General features: G+C 42.2%; 1 protein-coding gene across 3 annotated transcripts in view; it reads right to left on the minus strand.

Annotated features, from left to right (window-relative positions):
* Window positions 1-23,345, minus strand: part of ATP7B (ATPase copper transporting beta) — a 49,659-nt gene that overhangs the window by 24,907 nt on the left and 1,407 nt on the right. Inside the window, exons 1-3 of one of the 3 annotated variants that reach the window (XM_060786833.2) lie at window positions 17,091-17,223; window positions 4,188-5,370; window positions 1,417-1,668 (exon numbers count right to left, since the gene is read on the minus strand). In XM_060786833.2, the coding sequence (XP_060642816.2) occupies window positions 1,417-1,668; window positions 4,188-5,370; window positions 17,091-17,141 (1,486 nt within the window). In that variant the 5' untranslated portion in view covers window positions 17,142-17,223. Of the gene's footprint in view, window positions 1-1,416; window positions 1,669-4,187; window positions 5,371-8,660; window positions 9,141-17,090; window positions 17,224-23,345 lie in introns of those variants that run through there. The other 2 variants (XM_060786824.2, XM_060786843.2) reach the window with 2 other exon arrangements.

Below are 23,345 nucleotides of genomic sequence, written 5' to 3' on the forward strand. Positions count from 1 at the left end.
ATTAACAGCAAAAGAGAAATATACCCTTTCTCTGTAGAAAAAGAGCAACACAGAAGAAAATGTTTTTAAGAAACAAGATGTGGCATGTAGAGGTCATACAAAGTTCAAGCCTACATAGGAAGTAGTTGTGTTGTGGTTAAGCCAAAGGTTGTAGTTAAGCGCAGAGTCTGCAGGTACAAAAAGGTACTTTCCATCAAAAGGTCGGGAGAGGGGCTAGAAAGAGAATACTTTCCATGAACAAAAAAAAGTTCTTGTTTACTGGAGGATATATAATGGTGTACAAAAGCCAAGGGGGGGGGGCAGTCACTTGAAGGGTAGCATCTGCGTATGCTGCCAGGCTGTCCACCTTCTTCATGAAGAAACTAAAATAAACCTTGGTTTTTTATAATTTTTTTGGGACTGTCTCCTTCCTTACGTGCTCCCGTGATGTGGACCTAAGAAGACCCAATTTAGGGTCTCTAACAATACCACTACTAATTATTACATAAATTAGATTACGCATCCTCTAACATTGTAATATTGGAGCCAGCATAACTTAACTTATACGATAGTCTATATATATATAAATGTTCTCAACGTTTTGAGTGACATCATAACTCAAAATCTGCTGGATGAATTGCTGCCAAATTTGTCTTTGGCGACTTCTCTGACACCCCTTCGCAACCCTCCTTGAGGGGTCCCAACCCCCAGGTTGAGAAATGCTGCCTTAAGGCCATCCAGTCCAACCTGCTTCACCAGGGCAAGAAAACATAATCAAAGCCCTCCTGACAAAGAGCAATCCAGCCAGAGATATAAATAGATAGATATGATTCACACACACACACACACACACATATGTATATGACAGATATAGTATCATAGATTTGAAAGGGACCCCTAAAGAAGGACAATGATATATTGCATGTTCCAGGGTGGGCAAACCAGACACTCTCCACATCAACACTGACAAAGAAACAGCAAGAAATACTGTTTACCCACAAGCATAAAGACATTACATATATTAGAAACCAACACTTTCTCATTACTTTATTTTCCAGGTCACCAGACTAGGCCACAGCAATGCGTGGCAGGGGGCGGATAGTACTGTAATAAATATAGCCTTGTTTATGCAGTGCTTCAATAAATATAGCCTCATTTATATAATACTTCTATAAAAATAGCCTTTTGTAAGTATGCCAATAAATATGGCCTAATTAACGCAGAACTTCCATAAATATAGCATTTAAGGCAGAACTATTCATGTCACTGCATGTATCATACAAATAAAACTATATTCCAGAGAAATTAGATCATCCTATCAAGATCAGGTGCAACCTGCTATAAAAGCAGACTCCCCAGGCATTTAACAATGACAGAAAGTTCAAAGCATCCAAAGGACAGAACAAAACAACATGTTGGGGGTATTCGTTATTTTACCATCTTCTTTTTGTAGGTTCTTCTCAATGCTTGATACACACGATGCACATGTCATGCCTGTCACCAGCAGAAAACATCTTTCAGTCATTCCAGCACTGGATGGTTTTGGAGAATGAAGAGGCGAGTTCTTTTTCTGTGACCAAAGATCTTTGTGTGATAAACCTGGAGTAGCTTCCTTACTCAAAGAAGCAGGGGCCATCCCACCGGAGTCTTTACCTTCACCAGTAGACTTCCCAGTGGAGGGGATAGCATCTTAAATACAGACAAACTTAATTAATATACGTAAACAGCACAATATTAGAAATCATTCATTGACAGTTATTCCCAGTTTACCGATCTGAACCCATCTCCCTCTATGAACCATCTTGGAGATTAAGATCTTCTGGGGAGGTCCTGCTTCGCAGTTGCGGTTGGTGGGGACGAAAGACAGGACCTTCTCAGTGGTGGCCCCACAGTTGTGGAACTTCCTCCCTAGTGACATCGGATTAGGCCTCTCCCTCCTGATCATTAGGAAAAAACTGAAAACTTGGATGTGGGACCAAGCTTTTGGATAATCGATTAATGCAGTGGTTCTCAACCTGTGGATCTCAAGGTGTTTTGGCCTACAACTCCTAGAAATCCCAGCTGTTAGGATTTCCGGGAGTTGAAGGCCAAAACATCTGGGGACCCACAGGATGAGAACCACTAGATTACTGCAATATGTGAATATAGAATGGTGCAATGATAACTGAAAGGGCCTGAACTAAAATATTGGATTATGTGATTTTAATGTTTTTCCTTTAATATTTTTTAAATACTGTATGAAGTTCCAAGCTTGATTGGCATTGAATGGCATTGCAGCTTCAAGAACTGGCAGATTCCTGCCTGGGGGAATCCTTTGTTGGGAGGTGTTAACTGGCCCTGATTTATTCTTGTCTAGAATTCCCTTACTTTTTGAGTATTGCTCTTTATTTACTGTCCTGATTTTAGAATTTTTTAAAAAATGGTACCTATTTATTATTATTATTATTATTAACTTTATTTGTACCCCGCTAGCATCTCCCGGAGGACTCGATGCGGCTTACACAGGCCGAAGCCTCAAAACACAATACAGTAAAACAAACACAACAGTAGAAAACATAGCAAATCAATAAGTTAAGCAAGCAATAACGACAATAACAATACATCATGACACTTTAAAACTGGGCCGGCCAGCGCAATGGGGTACAGGATTAAAAGTGCTAGAGTGGTAGGAGGAGCATGGGAATAAATAGTACGGTGTGCAGTAATGTTAATTGTACTAAAGTGCTTCTAGGACTTGGGTGGGGATTCCTAATCTGAGAAGGCACATCGGAACAGCCAAGTTTTTAGGTTCTTTCTGAAAGCTGCTAAAGTAGGGGCCTGGCGAAGATCTTTTGGAAGGGCATTCCAAAGTCGGGGGGCCGCCACAGAGAAGGCCCTGTCTCGTGTCCCCACCAGGCGCGCTTGCGACGTGGATGGGATCACGAGCAGGGCCTCCCCAGATGACCGGAGCGAGCGTGTGGGTTCGTAGGTGGAGATGCGGTCACGCAGGTAGGGTGGTCCCAAACCGTTCAGGGCTTTGTAGGTAAGCACCTGCACCTTGAATTGGGCTCCTAGATACTACCTTATGTGTACCTAGTACCTAGATACTACCTTATGTGTTGGAAACCCCCCTGAGTCCCTTCAGGGAGATAGGGCAGTCTATAAATAAATGTTATTAATTATTATTATTATTCAAAATATTAAAAATAATGTAAAATTAAAAACGAAACAAGTAATGTTGTGAGGTGATATGAGAGGAAAACCGAGGAGAAAAAAAATCCCCATGCAGTAAAAAGTATCTGAATAATGACTTTCTTAGATTTATAGTTTGCACATACTGCAAATTGATAGCAAATACTGAACAAATTACAAAAAAAAAAAAAAATCTAAAAGAAGAGTCAGTGATTCCAGTCATGAAAGCCTTTGACAACACATTGTCAGGTTACTTTGATTGTGCTTTTCTGTATGGCAGGGGGCTGGACTAAATGATCCATGCAGTCTCTTCCAATTCTGTTTTTCTATGATTCTATGATCACTCAGAGATAATAGACCAAGCCCAAGATCTTAGACTACATTATTATAGGACTAGCCAACATCTGGTCTACCAGATGTTTTTGATCTCCTGTTTACTTCATCTTAAGCAACCCTGGCCAAATTCTCCAGCCCAGAACAACATATTGCAAGGTTTCAAGTAAGGGGTAAATCCAGATGGTAGGTCCAGGAGCTAAATTTCTAAGCTTGGAAGCCTCAGAAGGACACACAGGCTACCCCAAATCACTGCACATCCCACAAACAAGAAAACAAACAAGAAAAATCCAGAAGTGTCTGGAAGAGACTGGAATTTCTGGTATGAAAAAAAGAATTTTGGTAAGGGAAGCCATAATAGCCTTTCCTGGAAGTTCACCCCCCCCCCCCCCCAAAGGACGGGGGAAACCAGCTTTGAGGCTGCTTATAGCCCTGGGTCAATTTTTGTTCATTCTTGGGATACATGGGGACCTCTCCATTCCAAACCAAACTTGAACCATTCCAAGGCTATGGCATCCCTATTTTGTTTCTATACTAGGAGAATATGATAACAGCAAAAAGTACAAACAGAAAGGGACAGCTAATGTAAACAAGTAAGCAAGTAAGCTGTATAGTTTTCAGATCCATTTCTAGTACTGTTGATGGAGGTGATGAGATCCTTCTCAGTCACAAGACACCATGACAGAAGAAAAGTGTCATCATACCTGAGAGGACAACGGCATCAAATCCCATGTCTTCTATAGCAGCTCTCAGCTCTTCAGAATTGGTCATGATCGGATTGTAGGAGATAGTTGCAGTCCCTTTGGTTAGAGATACGGAGATATGGAGGATCCCTTTCCTTTGGGATATGGAGCCTTCAATGGATTTTACACAAGAATTGCAAGTCATGCCATCAACCTTAATAATAGCTATACCGGATTCATCCTGAGGACTTCTAGAGACATAAGGCAAAGAGGATGTTGTCTTTGAGGTAAGTCGTCCATTGTCACCTTCTATCGCACTAGAAAAGGATACTTTAAAGTTACCAGGGGGAAGAGCTTGGATGGCGTGCTGCAACGAGGATAGAGTGACCACGTCCTGGTCAAACCACACTGTGGCATTTTTCTGTTCCAAGGACACTTTAATACGTTGTACCCCAAGCATGTCTGAGATTGAACTTTCAATTATGTTGACACAGGATTTGCAGTGCATCCCTTCCACACCCAGCACTGCAACACAAGCTGTGGTGGCGGTGTCTTCTGACATAGCGCTTGTGCCATCAAGCCCAGCAGGTGTCCTTACATCTGTCTGTTGTAAGCGTTCAACGTCAATCGAGCCAAGATTGAAGGAGGGTTGCTTATGCTTGACAGTGCTTTTATATCCCAAGTTATCTATGCTATCCTTTAGTTCCTCAAGGCTGATTACAAGTGGACAATAAGTGATGGTGGCTTCCTGGCTGCTGAGAGCCACTTTTATTTTCTTCACACCATGGAGTTTCCCAATCTTTTCTTCAATGGCATTAACACAAGATTCACAGGTCATACCTTCTATTTTCATCTTAACCAAAGTTTCCTGAGACGTTTGTTCTGAAGACTGTGTTGTATCTACAATACTGGCATCAAATCCCATATCGTTGATTTCCTGGCAGATCTGATGGGGACTTATTTCCAGTCCCAAGTATTTTATGACAGCATTCCTTTGCTCAAGAGACACCTTGATGTCAACAATTCCTTTCACCTTGGAAATTTTCCCCTCTATCGATTGTACACAGGCTTGGCAAGTGATACCCAAGATATCAACAGTAACAGTGTTCACTTGGGGTAGAAGAACGGGTGAATGCTCCAAGTCATCCTCAAAGCTAACATTGTCAAAGGCAAACTTCTGCTTCATTGCTGATGATGATACAGCCTGAAAAGAAAAGAGAAAACAATGTGCTTGTTTTGAAAGGATATTATAGTATTGTGCAGAGCAAAGGTATCTCTGGAGCAGTGGTTCTCAAGCTGTGGGTTCCCAGGTATTTTGGCCTACAACTCCCAGAAATACCACCCAGTTTACTAGCTATTAGGATTTCTGGGAGTTGAAGGCCAAAACATCTGGGGACCCACAGGTTGAGAACCACTGCTTTGGAGGCTTTTAAACAGAGGCTGGATGGCCATCTGTCGGGGGTGCTTTGAATGCAATTTTCCTGCTTCTTGGCAGGGGGTTGGACTGGATGGCCCACGAGGTCTCTTCCAACTCTAGGATTCTTTGCACTGTAACACAAATACACTGCACACTAGTACGCCTGATCTACCAAACCAGGACGATGTGTCTGATCGTTTCTCTCCCAGAAAGCTCTTAACTAGAATTTCCTGGGCTTTGTAACTCCAAATTGTTCATTGGGGAAACTAAAATGAATAAACACTTATAAAGAGCAGATTAAGAAAAAGCATTGACAGTTAAAATTGATTTTTCTTGGCAAGTCCCCTTCTGAATTACAGCTCCTTAGACCTGTGCTCCTTTGCCCTGGTTTTCCTTTGTGCGACACTGGAGGGGGAAGAATAAACATGTTTGTGAAACTGAATGTTAACTCTCCTTAAATGCAAACTTGTTAAACGCATGAGCATTGGTAAAGAAAGCTGAACAAAAGCCCTAATTCAGCCATTGGTCTACTGGTTGGCATAGAGGACAAACACAATACATACACACTATGTACTGTAGGATTAACTATTCAAGTATTTGGGGAAACCATGAGGTTCCAAGAAATATGTTCCTCTTCCCTTTCCCACATTTGTGCCTCACCTTTTGTACACTCATCTGTAGATACAAAAATTGTGAATGCAGCCGTTTGACATGTGGGGCCTGAGGAGAGACATACAAATACCTGAATTGCCAAAAAGACAAATAAATGAATCCCAGAGCAAATCAATCCTGAACACTCCCTAGAACCTGTGGGTCCCCTGATATTTTGGCCTTCAACTTCCAGAAATTGTAACAGGTGGTAAACTGGTTGGGATTTCTGGTAGTTGTAGGCCAAATCACCAGGGGACCCACAGGTTGAGAACCACTGCCCTAGAAGCTAAGATAGCCTAGGACCTCATCAGATGCAGCGAGAGAAGCATCTTCTCCCTACTTCTCTGTGCTGCCGGAACATAGTCTCCAGCAGCCCATCACATGATACAGGGCTACTTCTGGTGGGGCCCTGTGGGGGCTACTTGCCGGCAGCATTGAGGAAGCAGAGCCTAGAGGAGTCGGTTGAAGACCCGACTACTCACTGAAGGAAGAGGAGCCGAAAAGGAAGCGGGGACAGATAAAGAAATGTCATGGGGAGGCAGAGGATGGACCTCAACAGGAGGGAACACAGTTTGACAGTTCCCTTTGCTGCCCCACGATATCCCCCGCTTTACCCCTGCCCAACTGATGAGGCCATAAACTGAGGCTGATGTACTTTGGACATATCATGAGAATACATGATTCACTAGAGAGAGAAAAACAATGATGCTTGGTAAAATATTAGGCAATAGGAAAAGAGGAGCACTGCGTTCCAGGTGGATAGATTCAACCAAGGAAGTTATGCCTGCCCTGAATCTCCAAGACCTGAGCAGGGATGGTGAGGACAGGATGATTTGGCGGTCTCTCTGTCATAGAGAGCCAGAAGTCAACGTCATCTTGATGGTTGTTAACAACAAAAGTATTCAGAGTATTTTCATGTTCATAAAAAGGCATTATACCGAGAGATACCAATGATGTATTTTACAAGAAGGCAAGCAGTCCTAAGTAGACCGAAAGGATCAACTATGCTCATAATTTCAATAACATATACCCTAATAGGCCTCTGAAAAAATTGTTACTGCCTTCTCTACTTTGCTTCTAAATGAATTCTCCCACTCCAGTCTTTCTCATCTTAAAAGACTTTGATGTTGGGTTTAAATGTTGAAAAACAAAATGGACAGGAACTGTTGAGCTACAAGACAAAATAATGATATGCTTTTCAGAATTTCAGCAACTAGATGTATCTTAGCAAAACGTATTGGAAAATATGATTTTGCAGCCTCGTGTGCCCATAAGTCTTATTTTCAACCCATGACCTCCCCTCCGTGCTTCCCAAACCCTCCAAAACCGGAAGATAATTTCTTCCAGGGTTCTCCTGAACAGTTTAAAATTATTAAAACCCTGTTTTTCAAAATCAGAAGTAGAGTTTCAGAGACTTCCAGATTGGAGGTGGCAGCGGCACTATTTTATCTTATTCAGATCCTGTCATTACAGCTAAAAGGAGTTTCAATTTTCTTTGAGACAATTTATATAGAAAATATCCATATTTATATGATAAACAAAAAGAAACGGATGAAATAACTCTTTGATATGTACTCCAAAATATGTTTAATTTATCCATAAACCTAAAGACAAGAAGCAACTGCTGCAACTTTTTGCATTATTAAGAACTATAGTTACTATCATTTTCCAGTAACAGGTTTACCTATAATGATGTTTGGTTTTCCAAGCAATAACTGATTTCCCATTCTCCTACTGAACTAGCAAAACCACTTCTGAGTGTTAGTTGACAAGAAAATGTTATGAAATCAATGGGGTCGCCGTAAGTCACCATTTTCACATTGCTCACAAACCAATACCAGATGGTAGCTATCAGAGCAAGTCACTTAATGACTATATTGATGCTTTAAATCATTAAATATGGAAACAGGGATGTCTGGAGGGGAGAGGCTGACTACAAAAGATTCCTGCTACCACATCAACTCTAGATTATTAAATACAGTTTTCTGGGGTGAGCAGATGGCGTCTACTGGATGGGATATGTTCTGTATCAGAAACTAAGATGACATGGTCTATCCAATGCAATTTTCTGAATCAGAACCCCAAATAACCAAACCAAAGTTGACCAAAAACTGATTCATAACCCTTTGGTACTAATGTTGGAGTGGGGCCCCTGGTCAAGCTGTCCCTGGTCAAAAAAAGGTTGGTTTAAGGAATCTCACAAACTGGTAATTAGTATTTCCATTTTCACTGCTTCCACGGACATTGCTGTATTTTTTTTTCCATGCACCATCTCAGAAGTAAATACCATTGAGTTCAATGGCGCCCATTTCCAAGTAAAAAAGTATAAGGCTCCAATCCTCACAGTCACCAAGACCCAAACAAGGAGCAGAGGACAAATGTGCCAAAACATTTAATGTGTATTCCTCCATCCCATTTAAACTGACCTGTCTGACGATGATGTCCGGTTCTCCTGGCAAGACATTACCAGAAACATCCTTCTCTTTCTGAAACAAACCATTTGTTTTCAGGTTATCATATTCACCATCTTCCAACCTGGATGGCTTTCTAGCAGGCAATTCCTCAGAGAAATGCACCAGAGTAATATTTTTATGTTGAGATGTTGCCAGCGAGGACTGGCTTTTTCTCGTAGGCCTCTCTTTTTTCTTTTCCATCCTTATGGTGCCAGTTTTATTTTAAAAGGGGGGCTCCCGAGTTGGGACCGCCTGCATCGATTTCTCCAGAGCCTGCAATGATTTCTACTCCAGCCTAAAGGAAGCTGTATGGTTCGTATAGTTGAACTGACTCCTCCCTACCTCCTCCTGTTGCAGTTGGCTATGTTTGCAAACAGGTTTAGGTATTTCCCACCAATTGTTAGCCTTGTGCTCAATGAGAAACCCCATCTAACTCCTTTAATCTTTGCACACAGCTCTGCGGTGTCCTCAGTCAAGGCTGCCTTTCACAAACTTGTCAAATATGGCCTGCATGAAGCAACCTCGGTGTATAATTAACTTCAGCAGCCAAGCTTTCATCCTGCTTCAATCGCGGAGGAATCTGCTTTACAAATTGTAATTTAATTATACTTGTTTAGAAGCACACATTACTTAAGCATGCGGAGGGCATTATGCATGCTGCGTAGCTCTTTCAAAGTCTCACAGGCTGCAGAAACTGAGAAGAACAGACACTAAAAGCCAGAGGGGATTGGCTGAAGTGTTAGCTCCTCAGGTGAAGTCACTTTATAAACACAATTACCTGTCCAGCCCAACTATTTTAAGCATGTTTGGCTTTCTCTTCCTTTGCATTAGCCATTCCTACTCCAGGAGTCATCTGAACCCAAAGTGCGTTGTCAGATGGAAAATCAGAGAGGGTGTCTGTACTTTTTAATATTTGTTGCCGTTCATTTGTCCAGTCGCTTCTGACTCTTTATGACCTCATGGACCAGCCCATGCCAGAGATCCCTGTCGGCCGTCGCCACTCCCAGCTCCTTCAAGGTCAATCCAGTCAAGGATGCCATCCATCCATCTTGCCCTTGGTCGGCCCTGGAGGTCAGCTGTGACCAGCAGTGCTGTAGAAATTGAAGAGGCACGAATGGAGGGTGAAAGAGAGAAACGTGCCAAGAGGAAGTCATGTCAAGCGAACCCCAACCGGGACCCCTTTCCGTCTGGAAACCAATGATGCAGATCAAGCCCTATTCTTGATGCAGATCAAGAATAGGGCTCCACAGTCACCTACGGATCCACTGCCAGGACACCAATCTTGGAAGACTATCCTACTTGGACAACGAGTAGGTAAAGTAAGATGGCGATGTGAACTCAGATAACTCAGTTCAAAGCAGGTATTGTGGGGTTTTCTGCCTGGATCTTCTGGGTTATAGGGCTATGTGGAAGGGCCCTGAGTGATATGACCTGAGATCCAAAAACAAACAAGGCCTTTTTCAAAGTAGTACCAAAGAATTGTTGTTGTTCATTCGTTCAGTCATTTCCGACTCTTTGTGACTTCGTGGACCAGCCCATGCCGGAGCTCCCTGTCGGCCGTCACCACCCCCAGCTCCTTCAAGGTCAAGCCAGTCACTTCAAGAATGCCATCCATCCATCTTGCCCTTGGTTGGCCCCTCTTCCTTTTTTCCCAGCATCATTATCTTCTCCAAGCTTTCCTGTCTTCTCATGATGTGGCCAAAGTATTTTATCCTTGCCTCTAATATCCTTCCCTCCAATGAGCAGTCGGGCTTTATTTCCTGAAGTATGGACTGCTTGGATCTTCTCGCGGTCCAAGGCACATTTCCGCTTAATATATGTTAATTTACTTTACCAAGCAGGCAGTCCTGCTGCCCATCCAAAGTGGCTGGTTTTCACTAAACTCTTAAATATGTACTTCATTAATAGGCTCACTACGAGCAGACACTCGGGTTGCCAAAGTGGCCCTTTTCACTGCCTCAGCAGTTCAATTAACTTTCCTTCCTACTTTGGGACAGATTATTCCCTTGTGGTCTCTTTTTTTGTACGGTTCTAGCTGACTTCAAGTTAATCACTGCATTGCTATACCCATCTCCATTCCCCAGTTAATGTCTTACATCCCAATCCACCAAGTTGTAAGGCATTAACTGGCAGGCAGTGCTGCCTACCCACACTGGCTTCCTTTGGAAGGGTACTGAATTAGTGTTTATTTACAAAACTACAGACTAAACATGATGATAACACGCAGTTGAATATTTTCCAAAAAACCAGCCAATCCCCTTCTCAGACTTCAAATAGCTCAAAGGTCTTCCATAACAGTTACATAATCCCAAACTTATCTGTCTTTGACCTGCCGCTCTTTTTTCCACGTTTCTTAGACCACTATTTCTTAAATTGTGGGGTCACGGAAATGTGGCAACAGTAAAAGGTTTCTGAACGCTATCCATTTACACAAATCTGTCAGCAACAACAGTAGCTATTTACAATGGACTTTAGCTGTACTCCACAAAACAGGAAATCAGCCTGTTACACAAGCCTTATTTTGCATACCTATTTACCTGGGGTTATGTAAAAATGTATCAAGCCCCTTCCACACAACTGAATAAAATCACATTTTCTATTTTGAACTGAAATATATGGCAGTGTGGACTCAGATAACCCAATTCAAAGCAGATATTGTGGGATTTTCTGCCTTGGTCTTCTGCATTCTATGGCTGTGTGGAAGGGCCCTCAGATAGAAAGGGGCCACAAGTGGAAAAAGTTTAATAAGCCCTGCCCTAGATTACAACATATGGTGCTGAAGGGAAGGTAAAACTTTACCCGTTCTCTGAGGATTCCTTGATAACTTTCCTCACCCATTATCAGAGGAAGGGACAGAGTCCAAACCGCCACCAAATAAAAATATTCAGGGGGGAAAAGAAGAAAAAAAGAAGAAAAGAAACAACAAGGACAAAAGGTGTGTGGGGGGGAGGGGGGAGCATGTATACATATACTGTTGGTTCCCCTTATCCACAGGTTCTACAACCACATAGTTAATCAACCATGAAACCAACCACAAAATATTTAGAAAAAACTTTGTTTAATTGAAGGAGTCAACTATTTCCCCTAGTTTTCCTGTTATCCCCCCCCCCCCCCCCCGCCCCCAATGTTGCTGTTGTAGAAACAACCCTTGTTTATGAAATGGGAAGTGTGGAGAAGGAAAAGTCAGTGGAAACAGGGAAATGTTTTTTTCCCCTTCAACTCTCCCTATAAAATGAACTATCTTTGTCCCAGCCATCAAAATTCAATAAAGAAAAAATGTATTTCTCTACCATTACAGATATAGCTAAATAGTCCTACTAAAATTACTAATAACCATAATCACAAAATATTACGTTATTACATTTCTTATTTCTAAAAAAAAAATCCACAAACAGTTTCCCCTACCAACAATCTTCTATTAAAAAACAAGTGGCTAGCTATGCAGGCCCCTTCTACACTGCCATGCAAAATCCAGATTATCTGCTTTGATAATCTGGATTATATGGCAATGTAGAGGGGGACTCACTGTCCACAGTAATATATCAACGGTACTTGGCTATTTCTCCTAACAAAGGAAGTACCTACGCTAGACTTGTCGAGCAGGTTTATTCCCCCCCCCCCCCCAACTCAGAACTGTATATTTGATTACACCAATCCTCATCTGCCATTATTCTTATTCATTCGTCCAGTTTGGAGGATTTCCCTGAGCTTCGGATATCATCATACTAAATGGCGTCAAGTCAACTACAAACAACAGGAGCCCCCGGTGACGCAATGTGCCAGCAGGACTGAAGACTGACAGATCAGAGGTTTGAATCTGGGGAGAGCGGGTTGGTATTCATTTTGGTCTTGCCATTTTACCATTCACTGGTTGGGCACCACAGGGTGTTCTTGGACTACAATGTTCCTAGACTACAACTCCATCATTTGCAAAAGGGGAAATGGGAGTTGCGGTGTAAGCATATCTATAAAGGCTTACACATCTGTACCTCTGGTTTAGAGAATCATGAAATGATCAAGTGACATGCCCATGTTCCTTTGGACATTTCAAGGCCAAAAGCAACCAACAAAAACACAGAAGCGGTTTATAGCTGCATGGAAATTTTGCATTGCTTGGTGCTTTGGGACCAAAAATTCCATAATCCCTTTTCTTTGATCACATTGGGTGGGAGTTTTGGGAAATGAATCCAAAACATCTGGAGAAACAACCAACATCCACCTTCCCCATTTTAGAAAATGAAGGCAGAATAAGTGAACAATGCATGGGTCTTAAATCCTCCCAGGACTACGGCTAAACCTAAGCATATGGGAGTTAAATCAAATTGATTCTATGGGTCAGTACATAAAATACACATCTGTAAGTTTAGAAACTTAAATACTTTAAAGCTGGACGTCAACACAACATACCGCTTTTTTATCTGTTCTGGCCCATCTGTCCAAACGGCATTGAATGTTTGCCACGTATGTGCACTGTGATCTGCCCTGAGTCCCCTTGGGAAGATAGGGTGGAATATAAATAATAATAATAATAATAATTATTATTATTATTATTATTTGAAACACAGCAAGATGAGTCCACAGCAGACATTCTGCTGGCAGTTGGATACTCCTGACCTCACACTTTGGACACTTCCCAAGTGTCTAGGACTGTGTGATGTATCAGCGAATAATGCGTGCAGATCCCAGTAAGGTGGCCTTTTGCAGCTGGCAGATGGTAATCTTGTCAGCGCCGATTGTGTTTAAGTGCAGGCCAAGGTCTTTAGGCACTGCACCAAGTGTGCCAATCACCACTGGGACCACCTTTACTGGTTTGTGCCACATTCTCCGCAGTTCGATCTTTAAATCTTCATATAGTGTCAGCTTTTCCAGTTGTTTCTCATTAATCCTGCTGTTGCCTGGGATTGCAACATCGACAATCTATACTTCGTTTTTTTAACATGATTGTGAGGTCAGGAGTATTGTGTTCCAAAACTCTGTCAGTCTGAATTCGGAAGTCCCAGAGTAGCTTGACGTGTTCATTCTCTGTAACTCTTTCCGGCTTGTGATCCCACCAGTTCTTTGTCAGATGGTATTTGTGGCACAAGTTCCAATGAATCATCTGAGCAACGGTGTTGTGCCTCTGCTTGTAGTTTGTCTGCGTGATCTTCTTGCAGCAGCTGAGGATGTGATCTATTGTTTCATCTGCTTCATTGCAGAGTCTACACTTGGGATCTGTTGTCGACTTTTCAATTCTGGCTTTGATGGCATTTGTTCTAATGGCTTGTTCTTGGGCTGCCAGAATCAGGCTCTCCGGCTCCTTTTTCGAAGTCCCATTTGTGAGCCACAACCATATTTTTTCTTTGTCAATTTGGCTCTCAATTTTTCCCAGGAACTGTCCACGGAGAGCCTTCTTTTGCCAGTTTTCTCTTCTGCTCTGGATTGTGTTTTTACACTTTTTGTCTTTTGCACTTGAAGCAGTTTACTACTATTGACTTCCATCAATGTTGGTTCTTGACTGCCTTTCACATAATCTGCCACTGCATGTTTCTCTTCTTCTACCATTTGTTTCACTTGCAGAAGTCCTCTGCCTCCTGATTTTATGGGCAGGTAAAGTCTGTCGACATCACTACGTGGGTATAATGCGTAGTGAATTGTCATAAGTGTTCTTGTTTTTCTGTCCAGATCATCCAGCTCTGCTTGTGTCCAGTTCACAATTCCAGCAGTGTATCGAATGAATACCAGGTGCTGTAGGCTATATTTTCGGGGAAGGAAATGGCAAAGCCACCTCTGAATATTCCTTGCCTAAGAAAACCATATGAAATTTCATGTGGTCACCATAAATCAACAGATGATTTGAAGGCACTTGTATAGACGCACATACACAAACAGATTGTTCAAAACGTTCTGCAATATATTCACATAGATCTTGCTGACCATGGACAAATGCTATTCATGTATGATCTTGAAACTTGGAACTTCTGTTCTGGGAGCACAATTACGATTGAATTAACATCTTCACTTTCAAGTATGAATAAATAAATTGCACTTTAGTTGGCATCCTGGTCTAGCATTTAGGAGACAGCAACACCAAGTCTGTGTTACTCAGTGCAAATTCAAATTATTCTAGGATAGAGTTCATTCTATGTACACATGTTGAAACTCCTACCAGCAAACAAACTTTCCCACTGGGTGCGTAGACACTCTTCCCGGCAGGAAGTTTAAACAGGGTTCACAATTCAACATCATACTCTGGCAAGTACAGTATGAGACCTATGCTTAAAGAAAGGAGTAGACAAACTATAGCCTTTCAGTTGTTGCTTGCATTCAGTTCCTCAAACAGCACAGTTAATAGTGACACATATCAGTACTTTCAGTCCAATACTTGGAGAGCCACACTCTTAGATCAGACCCACACTAACAAATAAAATCATACCCAACTTGAACACACAATGTAGAACCGTTTTCACAGTTAAAGTGCTTCTTTCAGGTTTTAATGCCTTTAAAAAATCACTTTTTACTCTACAGTTTTAGAAAAATCCAGCTTTTAAAAATAAATGTGTCTATTAGAATTGGGTTGGAATCGGTATGTATCTGCAAAAGAGATTGAGAGGAAGACAAATTAGTACAGGAAGCACTGGCAAGCACTATTTCCTCTCAGTACCAGTGAAGGGGCAGTCAGACTTGCTCCCAAGCTCCAAATGATAGTGTCCCTCAGGCCTAAGCGACACAGAGCTCCATATGGCTTTCTCCAAGATAAGGACACATACAAGACTCCAGCCAGAGACATGTGGCATTGTCTCAGGGCCCTTCCAGGAAGGCCCTATGTCCCAGGAGATTATCTCAGGGTTGTTGTAGTTTTTTTCGGGCTATATGGCCATGTTCTAGAGGCATTCTCTCCTGATGTTTCGCCTGCATCTATGGCAAGCATTCTCAGAGGTGGTGAGGTTATCCCAGGTTTTCTGCCTTCAACTGGATTATATGAGTCCCCACTACCAGATGATCAGGTATTAACAGAATCCTGGGATCAGATCCTGAGATATAGAGCCTGTCTGGAAGGGCCCTTACACACGCACAACTCGGCGGACCATTTTTCCTGAGAAATACCCCGCCTCCATCTCCCCGGAAGGACTCGGGATGGCTTATTTAATGTCTTCTGAAACAGGGTGGATCTACAGTTCTGCCTTTACAGTACAGTTCTTGGAGTGATATGTAAACTGCGGGGGGGGGGGGGGGGGTCCATGTCCAAGCATAGTTGGTCTCTAGAGTTGTAGTCCAGCACTCAAGAAAATACATCACACTGACAAGAATGGATAAGTTGTACATCACTTGCAAAAGCAGATCATTTGAACTTCATGCTTTGCTGGCATTGATAGGACCTTTGCGTTTGACCGGGTGAATTTGTTGAAAGAGGATATGATGTACTTATAGGAAAACGCATGCAGAAATAACCCAGATCAGAAAAAAATATTCTGGAACATTTGCAACCATCTTGGCCATCACGCCTCATTCTAGCAACTTTTATTCACATTCATTCATGTTTCCATGCTTGCAGAGGAGAGCTGCACTCTGCCCCTTCCTAATATCCAATGTCATGCTATTTTATTGTACAAGTACACATTTAAGAGATATTGGTGAGGTATTTACACACTCAGCAATAATGTCTAATTAAGGAGACCTGGGTTCATATCTCATTCAGCAATGAAGTTTAGGAATTTACTTTGAGTGAGCCATACTATGTATTGCAACCTAAACTGCCTCACAGAGTCATTTACAAGAATGGACAAGTTGTATAATTTCATCAGTACTGAAAGAAGCTTTTGGAGGAAAGACAGAAGTTGCCATTGTTCTTTTTATTTTGTGCCAAATTGATTTTAGGGATTTCTAGGGCTGAGAGTGCGTGACTCACCCAAGATCAACCATCCAGTGGGTGTCCATGGCCAAGCGGGGATCCAGACTTATAGTCCAATGCTTCTGATTCTCAGACTTATAGTCCAGTGCTGAAACCACTATACCAGGATGATTCTCAAAGGCAGAATATAACCGAGTAAACAGTGCAAAATGGTCACATTTCTTTCTATTCCCTTTGACCCAATCTAATAAGGCACTTATTTAAAACATACATTTTGTTACATTTTTTTACGTTATGAAATATCTGTTACCTTGGTTTTAAAATTTTCTATCTGTAGCCTCAATACGCTGGCCATTTTTCAGCACTGGTGCCATACCTCTATTATCTTCTCAACCAAGATTTACAATCCAAACCTTTGCTTATTTACTGAGAAATAAATCCCACAAGCTTTTAAAGAGATTGTAAAACTCACACACAGGATTGTAAACACATCTTATTCAATATACCAGGAAATACATGCTCTGTGAACTTTATAAGACATCTACCCAGCTCAGCCTATAAATATTTACACTTACTGTGTACGTTAATAATTTCAAGCTTCTTTTGTCCAGTACAATTCTATGCATTTTGGGAGCTAAGTCTTCATCCTCCTATAGTTCCAGCGTTGTGCTTTGTGCATACCATGAGCAAAAGCCAAAAGGCAATGACCACGCAACCAGGAATTAAAGGCCACATGACAGTCATAGGAATGTACTTGTGCCCAATTAATCTATTTTCTGCTTATAAAAAGCTTTATTGCATGAAATAGGCTGCATACATTTTGTCCAGGAAGCACAAGTGACTAAACAGCATGTTTTCTTTGCTCTACATAAGCAGCCTCACTCAAGCTCCCTGTTTGCCCACATCTGTCCTTTGACCAACTAACACATTGAACAAATAAAACGAAACATTGGTTGTCTGAAGTTTCAAACAAGTGCATTTGCTGTATTTCCTTTTGCTTTAGAACTAATATGAGAGTAACCTCTTTTCCTCCTGGATTGACTCCAGCTAGAAGTACGAGTACCGATAGCCATTAAAACCAGTCAACTAAGAACCAATAAGCACATGTAAACAAGTCAGTGGATGCGGAATTTTTTTCTCCTTTTTCTAAAGTTTTAAAAGCAAAACAAAGGGTGAAAATCTGACAAAACAGCACAGTTGGTCCTCTGTATCCATAGATCCTCCATCCACAATTTGAACCCACACTATATTTGGGGGCGGGGGTTCAAAAAGCAAAATGCAGCAAATTTTGCTGCATGTTGAGCACTATACTGATGTGTAGGCATACCCTGCTATAGCCTCTCACAGATTTCACGAATCCTCAGTCTCTCTCTGGCAGTTATCTCTCATTTTTCATGATCTTTTATCCATCAAGAGAAGCTCGTGTCTCTATGATTTCAGAACCTGGACTCATCGCTGAGCCTGGAACCCCAGGTCTCAGCGGTGAAGTCTGATCTCGCCACGGTGGGAAGTCTGATCTGGCCACGGTGGTCCACGCTCTTGTTACATCCCGAATAGACTACTGCAACGCTCTCTACGTGGGGTTGCCCTTGAAGACTGTTCGGAAACTTCAACTTGTCCAGCGAGCGGTGGCTAGACTGCTCACCGGAGCGACATACAGGGAGCCCACCCCCCCCCCTGCTGTGCCAGCTCCACTGGCTGCCGATTCAGTTCCGAGCACAATTCAAGGTGCTGGTTTTGACCTACAAAACCCTATACGGTTCCGGTTCAGTGTATCTGTCTGAACGTATCTCCCTCTATGTCCCGCCCCGGAGTCTGAGATCATCTGGGGAGGCCCTGCTCTCGACCCCACCACTGTCACAAGTGAGGCTGGTGGGGACGAGGAGCAGGGCTTTCTCAGTGATGGCCCCTCACCTGTGGAACTCACTCCCGGGGGAAATCAGGGCATCATCATCCCTCCTCGCCTTTAGGAGGAGGGTGAAGACGTGGTTATGGGACCAGGCCTTTGGGCACTCTGGCAATTAAATTAGACAATCAGCGAGTAAGACCAACAGGATTGATGAAGTAGAACATAAAACTAGATCTATGAGTTAGCGAACGCTGACCATGTAAGAGGAGAAACTGGGTTTGTATAAGTTTATTGATTTTATTGATTTTATGGTTATAATGCATGAACTGTTATTAATTGCGAATTGATGTAATTTTGTGTATGATTGTTTTATGATGCAGGCATTGAATTGTGCCTTTGCCTCTGTAAGCCGCCCTGAGTCCCCTTCAGGGTGAGAAGGGCGGGGTAGAAGAACCCCAAATAAATAAATAAATAAATCCTCACAAACTGTAGCCACATTCGCACAGAACAGTAAAGCATTGTTCTAGATAATTCTGGCTTATTGAGAAAATGCTGCATACTGGATCAGACAACCTATTCACTCTTGGTTTGCTCTTCCATCTAATCCATCTAAAACACAGACATGCGCCTTTCACCTTAAGAACAGACAAGCATCACGAGCTCTGATAATTACCTGGGAAGGAATCCCACTGGAGCATTGCAGCGCACCCAAATACCTGGGAGTCACTTTGGACCGTGCTCTGACCTACAAGAAGCACTGCCTGAACATCAAACAAAAAGTGGGCGCTAGAAACAACATCATACGAAAGCTGACTGGCACAACCTGGGGATCACAACCAGACACAGTGAAGACATCTGCCCTTGCGCTATGCTACTCTGCTGCTGAGTATGCATGCCCAGTGTGGAACACATCTCACCACACTAAAACAGTAGATGTGGCTCTTAATGAGACATGCCGCATTATCACAGGGTGTCTGCGCCCCACACCACTGGAGAAATTGCACTGCTTAGCCGGTATTGCACCACCTGACATCCGCCGGGAAGTAGCAGCCAATAGTGAAAGGACCAAGGCAGAGACATCCCCAGCTCATCCCCTCTTTGGATATCAGCCAGCACGTCAACGACTTAAATCAAGACATAGTTTTCTTAGATCTACAGAGACACTTGCTGGAACACCCCAGCAAGCGAGAGTCCAAAAGTGGCAGGCCCAAACCCAGCACCTCAATTCATGGGTGATACCAGATGAGAGACTCCCCCCTGGGCACACAGAAGACTGGGCGACTTGGAAGGCACTGAACAGATTGCGCTCTGGCACCACGAGATGCAGAGCCAATCTTAAGAAATGGGGCTACAGGGTGGAATCCTCGGCATGCGAGTGCGGAGAAGAGCAAACCACTGACCACCTGCTGCAATGCACTCTGAGCCCTGCCACATGCACAATAGAGGACCTTCTTGCGGCAACCCCAGAGGCACTCCAAGTGGCCAGATACTGGTCAAAGGACATTTAACCAAATACCAATTTTGCAAAATCTGTGTGGGTTTTTTCTTTTCTTTTCTTTTCTTTTTCTTTTTTATCTCTGTGTTTGTTTTGCTCTGTTAGAATTGTAATACAATGGTTGCTGATGACACGATAAATAAATAAATAACTTAGGGACTTCATCACATGCAATAAAGTCAACGTTTTTACACACCTAAGAAACCGCAATTGATTGCCCTACACACAACACAAGTTTCAAATGTGGAGTAGAGATATCTTGACATTTCCAAAGTGTGGGTTTTCCTGACGATTCCTAAGCTGTTTGGCAAGTGGCTTCTTCCTTAATTCTCCACGTAGAGACGTATAAAAATGCCCAATTTAATATGTGATGGGAATTCCCCTTCGCCCATTTGTAAACATAATGATCATGTCACTATGGAGGGAGGCACTGAGATGGATAGTATTGATTCCTTTCTTCCACCATTACCGTTTTGGGACTGGGGAGTATAGCAAACATATTCAAAACATTCAGGAGAAAAACATAGCAAAGCATGCAAATCCTGCAGTTGTCTGATCTCCCTCTTCCTGTGTTATCTCCCTTCTCGTTAAAGTCCTTTTGAACTCTTACCTACTTATTTCTCAATTATCTCTCTGTAACTCTTGCTATTCTGTCAGGCTTTTGTTTTGCCTATCAAGAGGCTAGCAGAGAAGGCATATAAGACAGCTAAAGCTTCATTTTCCCCCTCCCCCCCCCCGTTCTCAATTTTGCAATGTAAGAATAACCCCTCTATATATATTGTTGTGAGTTTTTCAGGCTGCAAATTAAACTCCTGAGATTACAAAGAGAGTTTTAGGGGGGAAAATGAGGGAGGGACAGTGGGGGAAACAAGTCTTTACTGTGTGATGGCAAATCAAACAGATAAATCTACAGAAAGTGGAGAAAAGCAGGAGGGTATGATAGGTAGGGTAATAATCAGTTTAATTTCCAAATGGGGCTTTGCAAAGCTTAAGGGAACACCAACTATCCCAAACACTTTACTTATCCTGTGGGATGAAGTCATAAAACAGTGGTTGCTTGGCAAGTTGTTGAAACTAAAAGGATATTGGGATGCATGTGCTTATGTATTTTCCCACCTTATTCTTGGGGTTCTTCTGTTGTGTATCTTCAAGTCATTTCTGACTTATAGGCAAATATTTCATGGGGTTTTCCTGGCAAAGTATGTTCAAAGGTTTTCAAGTTCTATCATCTAAGGATGTAAAGGTATGACTTGTCCAAGACCACCCAGTGGGTTTCATAGCCCCAAGCCCCAGTTTTTATCTGTGAAATGTGGGGGGATATGCAGTGTGAAAAGCCAATTCTCAGTTGCTCCCTATTAAGTACAACTCCATCCTGAAAACTCTATGCTAAATCTAGGGCATAAAGAGATTTGTTATTCTTGGGGTTTGAAAAATAACTAGCAAGGATGAGAAACAGGTGCCCCTCCAGAAGTTGTTGGATTACTGGTCCCAGCAGCCTTCATTGTTGATTGTGTTTGCTAGGTAACTGCTTTCCAAGAGCAAGTAGAGGTTCACATAATTTTCATAATTGGTCTTTAAGGCAGGGTCTACATGGAGTTCCTGCTAGACCAGCTCAACCAGTGTTCTCCTCTTCCCATTTGTACTATGCCATAGTTTTGCACAGTTCTGCTACACCTGACAGGTAGTTAGTCAACAGAAGTCATTAGTCTCCAAATAAAGCATTGCCATGATGCAGCAGTCATCATTTCACTTCCACCCTCCGCCCCATGTTTGTTATATTTGCCATCATTACTCGGAATCTGATCATAGCATACTTTGGTAATAATTACCTTTAGTCAGTGTTTGCTTTTATTGCAACTTTTAAACATATAAGAACTACAATAAACCTTTCTACTCCAAAAATAGTTGCACTGGAACAGGAAGAAAACAAACTTCTAGAGTCTGTAACAGATTACCACCTGACTGAGCAGTAAGGTTTCAGCAATCTTAGGCCCCTTCCACACCACTGAATAAAATCCCACATTATCTGCTTTGAACTGGAATATATGACAGTGTGGACTCAGATAACCCAGTTCAAAACAGATAATATGGGATTTTCTGCCTTGATATTCTGGGATGTAGGGGTATGTGGAAGGGCACTGAATTATATGACTGTGTGGAAGGGCCCTAAAACTCCAGAGTAACAGTCCAGTGCTCTAACCCAGGCATGGACAAACATCGGCCCTCCAGGTGTTTTGGACTTCAACTTCCACAGTTCCTAACAGCCACTTGTGGGAGTTGAAGTCCAAACCTGGAAAGCCAAAGTTTGCCCATGTCTGCTCTAGCCATTAGATCACACTGGCTCTTACATAAGTGCATGTCTCTATGTCAGTGGTTCTCAACCTTCCTAATGGCGCAACTCCTTAATACAGTTCCTCATGCTGTGGCGACTCCCAACCATAACATTATTTCCGTTGCTACTTCGTAACTCTCATTTTGCGACTGTTATGAATCGTAATGTAAATATCTGATATGCATGGTGTATTTTCATTCAGTGGACCAAATTTGGCACAAATATCTGATATGTCAGAGTTTTATATTGTTTAGGTCATTTCTCAAGTGAAAAATGGGTAAGTGATTGTAGCAATCATGTCCAGTCATTGTATGGTCAGCAACAATCAAGCCACCTGTGGGAGTTGAAGTACTACTAATAGAGACTAAGTAGATTGTGTTACTTGAGGCTGGAAATAGGTTGGAAAAAGGTTGAAGATTGGAGAGAGAGTTTGGAGCCCAAGGCTGGAGCTGGGAGGTGTATTATCGTTACAGCGTCTGAAGAGCAAGACTGTGGCGTCTTATCTAGAGATAAGGACTTTGTGTTTACAAACCATTGTGTGGAAGCAGCTAGACATTCCAAGGACTCTGATGTATTTGTAAATACCTTCATATAAACTTTTCTTTGTTAATAGACAGTTTGTTTCCTTTAGGTTTTTCCTCCTTGGACGAAGGGGCGCAACTTCCGCAGAAGGGGTTGAATGTTTAGAACCCCAGTTTGATAACTGCAACATGATATGCCTAAATTTGCACACTGGTGGGGTTGGTTTTGTCATTTGGGAGTTGTAGTTGCTGGGATTTATAGTTCACCTACAATTGAAAAGAACTCTGAACTCCACCAACAATGGAATTGAACCAAACTTGGCACATAGAACTCCCAAGACTAACACAAAATACTGGAAGGGTTTGGTGGGCATTGACCTTGAGTTTGGGAGTTGTAGTTCACCTACATCCAGAGAACACTGTGGACTCAAATAATGATGGACCTGGACCCAACTTGACACAAATACTCAATATGCCCAAATGTGAACACTGGTGGTGTTTGGGGAAAATAGACCTGGACATTTGGGAGTTGTAGTTGCTGTGATTTACAGTTCTAATATTACAATCTATTATTATTATTATTATTATTATTATTATTATTATTATTTAGAACATTTCTACCCCGCCCTTCTC

This window comes from Anolis sagrei, chromosome 1, assembly GCF_037176765.1.
Source record: "Anolis sagrei isolate rAnoSag1 chromosome 1, rAnoSag1.mat, whole genome shotgun sequence".
NCBI lineage: Eukaryota > Metazoa > Chordata > Lepidosauria > Squamata > Dactyloidae > Anolis > Anolis sagrei.